Here is a 10,092-nt window from a genome sequence, read left to right as displayed (position 1 = left end):
AATATATGCTTATTATCCAGAGTGATCAGGTGTCGAATTGTTTTTACATTATTTTATCATTATTATCCTTGTCTATTCTTACCCCTAGTTCCGGTCTAGTTGACCATTTATTTTTATATATAAATGTTCTTAACAAGTATATGTGTGATCAGATTGTTCGAAATGTATTGCGCTAATATATCACATAGTTCTGATAATCTTGGTCTTCTTATTACATTATCCAAATTTATCAAAGGGACTAATTGCTTTAAATTTGTTTTATTAGTTTTCTAATTTGTATCAGTCGGTGATGAGCATAGCCATAGAAAATAAGATCTAATTGGTTTTACTAAGCTGCGCCATTAGTAAGTTCATTAAAAATTTAAAATATTTTAGTAAAAGTAGTAGCCTTCTTAAAACAACGACTTTGGTAGAATTATATAACTATTTTTTCAGTTGTGAACTCCCTATTACTGAGTAAAATGAAGAATGAAGTAACAACTAAAATCTGGATATATACACTTACAACGAGGATACCCACTGTCAGACATTGGAAATAAATCGAATCGTCTATGATATTCGACGGGCATTGATCTTCTTACTTGATAAATTTTAGGAATAATAGATGTTGTTGAATTAATCATGGTAAATGGACCTATTTCACATGTTAATAAGCCAGGACCAGGATTTGTTTGTTCAGCGATAATTTGACCCCAAGGATCCACAACTAAACTATGCCCATATGAAGATCGTCCTTCGTTATGTTTACCTTCCTGTACACAAAAAAATTACAAGGAAATTTTCATAAAAATACATACGGACGGTGAGTATAGCGTAAAGAATATAAGTATTACTCTTAATCCTTGCATAAGTTGATATATTCACTATTGATAGCAAGATGTTTGAATAGATAAAGACTACAGAGTTCCATTTTGAATATCTGACAATTTAACTTCGCCTGGAGCATTGATGCTCTCGAAAGAGGCACAAAAACCGTCCATAAGATGAGAAGCATACGGCTCCGAGATTATCAAAGCATTTTTCGAGATAAAGAAACGGATTATAGTGAATATCATCCAGTGCTACCCATCCCTACCAATGGCAGAAGCGATGATAAATACCATGTCTATCAGAGACTGCAGTGCATCCTGGAAAAGGAAGAGACCTGACCCTTCTGATAGGGAACCTAAGCAACAAATCCAGAAAAAACAACAATGAGTAAAGACGTACCATGGGGGGGATATGGACAGGGAGAAAGCAGAGAGAATGGTAGGTCTATGTGGTCTCAATAACATTGTTATAGGTTGTAGGGTCTCTTCATACAAACGTATGCATAAACTTACATATGTTTCGCCGGACCACAATATAGACAACTAGGTCGACCAAGTATCAGTATATAAAAATTCCAAAAGTCTAAGAAAGACATACGAGCAAACAAATGAGCCAATATAGCTTCAGAACACCACCCGGTGGTGATCAAATTAAAGAAGCATCGCGCAACCAGACAAACAGAATTACGAAATTTTAATACAGCCTTCCTTCCAGACCCTAACAAGCTTAGCTGGTTTATTATAGTTCTTAGTAACAAGTTACAAGACTTGAAAGATTTACTAGAAAGAACCACTATGGGGAATGACTGGAAAGAGATTAAAAAGGCCGTGACTTCAATATCATGGGAGGTGCAATGGAAGAATATCTGGAACTTCAAACAAGTCCCAACCAACAACAGTCAGAATCTTCAATACGATGGTCAAGATAGTTCTATTGTACGGGACTGAAACTTGGAAAATTACTACAACCATCAACGAAACTGCGTAGGCATTTATAGACAGTTGTTTACGCAAGATACTCAACATCCGTTGGTGGGATACCATCAGCAACTACCTACTATGACAGAGAAAAAATCAGCTTCCAGATGAAGAGGAAATTAAGAAAAGATGCTGAATGTGGATAGAACAAAACCATCAAACTGCATCACAAGACAAGTTTTAATATGCGATCCTCAAGGGAAAAGGGAAAGATCCGGAGAAAGAAATGATGAAAAGCATTCAGCAACGACTGGAAAGTTCAAGGGGAAATTGATTGAAGATCATTAATCGATTCGCCATCCTTACCAAGTACTCTATTCCTAACCCATGCATTGCTCACTCCGTGGTCCCAAAATGCTGGAGCAATGCTTCGTGGACATATATAATCGAATACCACTAGCCCACGAGTATCCTCTACTACTAATGGTCATGTTCCACACCCATAAAGTAGGACGCAGCGTACCGCTGAGCCGTAAAATCGTTTTTTGGTTGGTAGACGGATATCTTACATACACTGCAAATGCCGCAAGTTGGCAAAAGCCAATCGGGCTTTTTGAATCCGTGCCGAGATTTCGTCAGACACCAAACTATCAGTACTGATGAGACTTTCACGATAAGTGAGACAGTCAATACGTTCAACTATTCCACTCTATCACTAATTCAGGCGATGAGGCCAGTCAATCTTGAAGTAACATTTTAAATTTGAAGGGAGAAAACCCTATCCCAAATACGCTTGCATTCTTGCATAGGGTGGTCATACGACTGCATTTTGTAAACGTTCTTACTAAACAGAACTATATCATCTGTATGTTCTAAGTCAACAAATGAATCTCCCTGTAGAAGATTGACTCTTGAGAAGTCAGCCGATGAAATATTATCCCTAAAAGCATTCTATGACAAAGATAAAAATGGAGGACGAGGACAACCCCGACGAATATCACTTGGAGTAACCAATCCCGATAACAGTTCTTCATGAGCCTTGACTCAACCAATAGTGCTCGAGTAGGTAGCCTGTACACAGTTAATGTACTTTTGATGAAAGACATTGCCACACGACCTCACAACCAACAGAGTCGAACGCCGCCTTAAGGTCAAGGAATACAACTATAGTTGGACGTCGAAAAGTATGTCTGTGTTCCATAATCTGCCAACGTATTATTGAGGCTAATATTTTAGACATTCTATCAGTCAAACTGATTCCTCTATGATTGTCACGAGAGGATTATTGTCATTTCTTATAGACTGAGACGATCAGAGATCGAGACCAGTCAGATGGGATAATGTTTAGTTCCCAGATTTTAGCTAAGATTTCAATTAATCTAACTGCTAAAACTGGATTATCATTCTTAAAAATCACAAGCGTTAACTCAACAGGCCTTAGTGTTTTCTCTCCCTATAGATTACTCATTGCCTCTTTAACCTCACTAAGTGTTGGATGACTAACATCAATTTACCATTCAGATTACTCGGAAATGTTGGGTGACTGAAGTGTGGCTGACGACCAGTTGAACTGTTCCCTAAAGTGCTATGCCCATCCATCCAATCTTCTGGGATGAAAATGAATAATATTCCCGTCTCTTCCTGAGATAGTTTCACTAACAACCGGATTTGTAATAGCCATTTACTTGACAAGTCTGAACAGTTGTCTACTTTTACCTATCGCTGCTGCCTTTCTCATCTTTTCTGCTTCCGCTACCCACTGCCGTTCACGATCATTACGTAGGCTTGTTACCAGTCTATATTTAAGCTACCTCAGCTCCTCATCGTGTTTAGAGACAGACGGGATGAGTTTCCGGGCACCTACCAGTTCTGTAAACGCCGCCAAAATCCACTGATTCCTTCTAACCTTTTGGTTTAAGTTATCAGTGAATATCATTGCTGTTCCTACAGCTTTTTGGATATCATACCATGCTACATCGGGGTGGATATCGTTTTCACAGTTGATTGGCTTCTTTTCCAGTTGTTCCTGAAAAATATTCTTAAATTTTTCACTATTAAGTTGGACTTTAAAAAGTTTTCTTGCTGTTACTTTTCTATGTCCAGTAAGGTACACACAAATGCGTGCTCCAACTAGAGCATGATCCGAGTCTAAAGATGAGCTGCAGAATGAGCAACAGTTCTTAACCGAGCCCCTCCAACGATGGCTAATCGCAGTGTGATCTATTTGAGTTCATAGAGTTGATTGTGAGGGTCGCCACGCCAGAAAATGCTTTTCCTTATGTCTAAAGTTGTTGCTTGCTAGAAATAGACGGTTGTCTGAGCATAGTTGCAACAGACTGTCACCATTATCCGTTCGCTGAGCCGCAAGATCCGTCCAAGTGCCCTTCGGTTTGGTTTCGTTCACCTACTTGAGCATTAAAATCACCTGGTGCTATTAGTACGTCAGAGCGCTTAGCTTTTTTGAAAGGAGTTAAATAGCTTCCTATAGAATCCATCTTTAACTTAATTCGAGCTGCGACCAGTGGAGTGTGGCAGCGACAAAAAGAAGGCAACGTCGTGTGTCCCTATCTTTAAGAGTTCTTACCGTCCCGATCAGTCTAACAGAGCACAAACGACTGTATATTGAAATGCAGTCCAGCAGGACTTGCTCTGCTTTAGAACTTAGTGCTATACCTAAACCAGCAATGTCGCGGGAATCAGCAGTGGAAACCCTACATAGTTGAAGGGTAAATCGTTCCGTTTGCATATATTAAACGCTCCAACATGTAGTTCAGAGCGTAGTTTCAAGAAACTGGGAATAAGATTTCATGAGTTCAAATCATTAACAACTGTGGCGCGTGAAGACAAAGATAAATGAGAATGGTTAGTTGTGGGGATGGGAGAATTATAAATAGGTGAGGTAGGGGTTCAGTCGTGAACAAGATGATCACGGGTACTATTAGAGGTATGACGACAGTTTTCACTTCTCGGTTGCTCACACAATGAAAGGATATTTCTTATTAAAAGACGTGAAAAAGAAGCTGAATTAATGATGGTCTTAGCGACCTAGGTGGGTGAGCCAAAGTCCAAGAGCCAAGTTCTTGAGGCCGGTCACATATGGCCTTTTTATGGGAAGATTTTAAGGTGTTAGCTACGAACTTCAAAAGGTAAACACCTTACTTCTATCACACCCCTCTATAGTCAGCAGTACAACTTCCGCCTGGGGCCTTAAGTTACTGCTTTTAGTCAAACCTTTCTCCAACGGACCTGCTTGGCATAGTAGGGCCTAAAGGAATATAAATTCCAGCTAATGTTGTTCAGTTGAGTCATCATGATAAACAAGACCGACGACCACGTCAAGATAGAAGAAGCGGTAGGTTGGGTCACTCAAGGATCGGCCAAATGACAAGTGATTGGGTAAGAAACGGCTTACTTTTATTAGGAATGACACATACATTATTACTGATTTAATTTTCTAAGGGACGAACATATATACATGAGTATACAGAAATGCCGACTCATCGAACTTCCTTTTTCATTGTCTTTTCCTTGGGTAGCCGATTGAGCTCGTGTGGGAGATTGCGTATTAGTATTAAAATCAGACGCCGCACGTCACAATACACATTCAAGATAATGTATTTTGGATCAATACACTGCTTCTTAATCCCATGATATTCGCTAACTAATATAGAATACACTGTGAAAACCAAAAATTGATGCGCCTTGATTGATCTCAAGAAAACACGATGTACATAAGTTAAACTTGCATAACAGTCGGTTTCAAACAAACAACCAACATGGATACCTCCGGTGGTTAAATTAACAATATATCAAATTACTAGAAGAAAGGTACAAATTATGTGGGACAGTTCATCAGAAGAATGAAAAGCATAGGAATGAATAGGGTACCTGGGCTGCAGCAACTACATAACACTGATTCTCAATAGCTCTGGCTCGAATCAACGTATGCCAATGACCAGCTTCTCCTGTACGTGTAGTATAAGCAGATGGATAACTTAGGACATGAGCATTCTTAGCATATCGAAGATGAGACGCCAGTTCGGGAAATCGCATGTCATAACACTAAAAAGAAATTGATTTATAATTAGGATATCTATATTATTTGAAAAGAACTTTATAAATGTTAATTAATGATTGAGCGTAAACTATAAGAGGACTAGTGAAATACACATCTGACAAAGAACTTGTAACAAAAACTTAACCATACATTCGCGCAGGCACTTAAATTTCACCTGCCAAGTTACAGGATCAGAATCCGCCTCATCCATAAATAATGAACAACTGAGCGTCACTATTATCAGGCTTCATATGATAGATATTTTAGCCTACCACATGATTCTGAAAGTGACTGTGAAATTACATACTAGGCGTTAGTGTCTTCACAAAATGGAATCGGTAAGAGTTGAATGCTCAGTATAAAATATCTTTAATCGAAACTAGGTAAGCAGCTTTAAATATAGTAAGTGGACGTACAAGAAATTATGAGAAGCGTGTACCATGTCTGTCATCCGACATATTTCAGTCGTACTGAAGATAACTCTTGGATGGTGCCAATATCATTTCTTAAACATTTGTCAGAAACAGTTCTTGGAGAGTCAGTAAGTTTGGAAAACGACAAATCACTTCTCAAAACATCGCATTTTCCTATCTGATTGGAACTGAACAGGCATATAATTCACTAATGAAACGGCAACTGCTTGGGAAATCCTTGAAGTTTTACGTCGATTCGTACCTTTAGAAATGGAAGCTAGGCGATGCACATAAACTGAAGCATCTAACTTTATTACCACCTAAATTGTTTGAGACACAACGGGCTAGTGGTGTTAACAGTCGAAAGATCAATCAAACTACCAGTGTCACTAATGTTAAGTTCCAGATTATAATATTAAGATACCACATTGGATGGTCTTTACTGGATGAATTGCGCCATAAACTTATCCAGTCATATTAACCTATATAGATTCGGTAAAAGATATTTTTACATTTGTTGTCCCCCTGAACCCATCCATAATTATTAATATTAGCTATGGAATTATTTCGAACTTGTAAAGGTACTAAAGTTTTTTTGTAAACTAGGTAGTTTTCATCAGGTGAATAACCACGAGTAACACACATTTAAGAAATTTTTTATTCTAGAGTTCCAATCGAAAGGTGACGTATACTACCGAATAATATTATGTGTAGATGTCCTGTTACTAACTGATTTTGGACGAATTTAACATAACACCAGTAAAAAAGTGTCAGATACAGATAAAATAATCACTCCGTTTTACATACGATAGCTAGTCCCAAATTTCCAACAGGGGTGTTTTGGATTACGATTGGAGCCTCGGTACCAGCACGTATCGTTTTCGACTCAAAGAACGATGATTGTGTACATGTTGACTACAAAAATAAAGGAATTTTTTAATCGGTGAGTTTAGTTGTAAATAATCGAAAAATTATGAATCAGAATTAAATGATAATGTAGTAACAAACACTAATAAACAAAATACACGAGACGATGCTGATTCAATAGTCTGTCGGGTAAATTTGTATTATAATAAAATAGCTATGAACTGTGACTAGCAGATATATTGACTTGGGTGGTCCTAATTCGATAGTAAAAGGAAAAATATAGAGTATTTGGTATCTATTTTCGCACATTTAAGAACTACATTGCATTCGGTTGGCAGTGCATGTTCTATTACAAACCTCGACAGGCAAGTCTATAGTAAAAACAAAATGGTTGCAGAATAATGTCGCAGAAAACGCTTTTCCTGTTACTGGGTAGATTAAAAGTATGTCAAATATACCGTAGTCACCTTCTAAAAAGTCAGATCGGCGTCCTATAACGGACATAAAATTTGCGATATCAATTAAATTTACAGATAATAAACGACTTAGAGAAACATCAAAAGAAATTACGATAGTATAACTCTACATGGCTGAACCTGACCAGGACTAAATACTTATTTATTAATTTGAACACAAGGTAAAAGGGGGCACCGAATACATATGCGCCACACAAGTCACTTGATTTGTGTGTGGGTTGTGATACTGCCCGGGTGCCCAGATCGAAGCAAGTAGTTTCCTTAGGGAGCCACACCCGGGGTCTTCGACCCAAAGGTCTGATCCATAAGGCAGTGGAGCAACGTTAGGAGATGCAGTACCATGGTAGCCGATGACCAACAATAGGTCCATACTGTTTGTTCCCTCAGGATACTGGAGCCCATGTGCACCATTGGTTTGGAATCAGGGTTTTCTGACTCCGCTACGTAAACCCTCCGTACCCACTAAACCGGTTAAACTGCCGGACATTCGCCTTTCGTACTCTTAATGTCGTTAACAACACCGCCGCCACGAGAAGGCAGTGAGTAGGACTTCCCTGGCAGTGGCTGTATATGCGTAGTCACTTGAGAGCATTTTGAAAAGGAAAGCTAACTCTACCCACTCTCGGCCGTACTATGACATTTGGGGAACTAAATACTATAAAGCATTAAGCGATAGTGCAACGTCAATTATCGAATGACAGTATGATGACAATATCTGTTTATCTCACTCTTAGTACGTGTGTAAAAATAACCAGATTTAAGCTATCCACCTATTGATTAGAAATGAAGTGTTTCTAAACTATTGATTTCCAGTACATGAACGTAAAACAAAAGATAAGAAAGATTAGTTAGAGAAAACTGAATGAAACTAACTTTTATGTTGGGTGTAGTTTCTTTTGTACTTAAATTGGCATCGAATAAATGGACTTTATGATAAACGCCCATTATTTGGCCATCTGAATTAATAACTATATGAGAATTGTACAACTGACCATCGTTCTCTGTGGTCTGGATAAATTGGGAAACAAAAGGGAAATGGAAATTAATAGTTATATTTGTAAAACGTTTCAACATTATTTGATGGATTAACAAGTGATCAAAAATAAAACAAGACAAGGTAACAGTTATTAGTCGCGAGAAGTATTTACACTGTGGCTGAAAACAAAAAACGTGTCCTGATGGTAGTTTAGTCAACTTACAAATTTTAAGAATAGTCAATTGAAATTTTTTATATTTTTACACTGCTAAAAGCAGTCTTCTTAAAAAGACTTTAAGATGCATGGCCTTTTATCGTAGTTGGACTGCTAGTCGTCACAAACCATTTAAGTCAAGGTAACTGAGCAGGGTTACACGTAGCATAGAAAGAAAACAAAACTTAATTCTCAATAAATCGAAGTGATTCATGTTTATATGACCCATACCAGCCTGAATACAGCAAGCACAAGTTACCTGAGATTGACGGATACTAAAGTCTTCACTTGTAGAAAAGAGCGTACTGTGAAAGAAACAGGATAAAACCCACACATCTCTATTCTTAACAGTGAAAGGACTTCCTATGCTTGAGTTAAACTAAAGTGAAATGATTCAAAAACTAGTCAGAGCATCACAGATGCATTTATGTCTCATTTCCTCGAAAACATTGAGTATTTACTACGTTATGTTACATTTTATTTATTTATTTGAACACAAATTTTGGGACAAGCGACACCAAATATATATGGGCCACAAAAAACAATAAGAATAAGATGAGAAAAAGGTAAGGTGCGTATGAGGAAAAAAACAATAACAACCACAGATTAGTGTATGTTTGTGTAATAATAAGAATAATAATGGAGGAGATGGAAAGGTACAACCAGAAGGATTCTTTCAGTTAAGGAAGTTACAACCACTTTTTATGAAGGAAGTAAAAGGAGGTTACAGCAGGCTCGCCACTGGCTTCTATTCCGAGCCACATCTGATAACTTCTCTAGCCAGTGTGTTGCACCATCTCTCGGACCCCAGCCAGGGAGTCGGGAAGGACCAACAGAAGCCAGTCCTTTGCAGCTTTCTTCTACACCACGACACCATGTCATACACAGACCACCTCTCTGCTTTTTCCAACCAGTCCCAGAGTCGGCAAATTATGTACGACGAGGAATTCTCTGGGACGACATTCGTAGAGCATGTCCAAGCCACCGAAGTCGATGTTTCAAGATGGTGACACCAATTGGATTGTCGTCTCTGCGCCCGAACACACGATGCTGAACCTCTGCATTACTAACATGGTGTTGTCACTGAATGTCAGCAATCCTTCGAAGACAACAATGATCAAACATCGAGAGACGTCTAACATCCTCAACTTGGAGAGGGCATGTTTCACAAGCATAGGGCAAAACTGCTCTCACCGACGCGTTGTAGAACCGACCTTTTACAGCCAGACTAACATCACGAAGGCGCCAAAGATGGCCGAGATTGGCATAAGCCGCTCTGGCTTTCATTATACGTGCATCAATCTCATCATTCACGCCACCACCAGAAGTACTTATGCAGCTACCTAGATACACGAACTTCTC

General features: G+C 38.5%; 1 protein-coding gene across 2 annotated transcripts in view; it reads right to left on the bottom strand.

Moving 5' to 3' along the window:
- The window catches only part of Smp_120080.1 (nitrilase-related), a gene marked incomplete at both ends in the record, with an annotated part of 16,847 nt that extends 9,279 nt beyond the window's left edge, over window positions 1–7,568 (bottom strand). For both annotated transcript variants that reach the window (XM_018800053.1, XM_018800064.1), the window contains 4 exons: window positions 506–752; window positions 5,616–5,789; window positions 7,005–7,112; window positions 7,422–7,568. In XM_018800053.1, coding sequence (XP_018646574.1) covers window positions 506–752; window positions 5,616–5,789; window positions 7,005–7,112; window positions 7,422–7,568 — 676 coding nt within the window. The remainder of the gene's footprint in view (window positions 1–505; window positions 753–5,615; window positions 5,790–7,004; window positions 7,113–7,421) is intronic.
- Between the last annotated feature and the right edge of the window lie 2,524 nt (window positions 7,569–10,092).

This window comes from Schistosoma mansoni (genome assembly GCF_000237925.1).
Source record: "Schistosoma mansoni, WGS project CABG00000000 data, supercontig 0142, strain Puerto Rico, whole genome shotgun sequence".
Lineage (NCBI taxonomy): Eukaryota > Metazoa > Platyhelminthes > Trematoda > Strigeidida > Schistosomatidae > Schistosoma > Schistosoma mansoni.
This window is presented reverse-complemented; position numbering and strand designations above follow the sequence as displayed.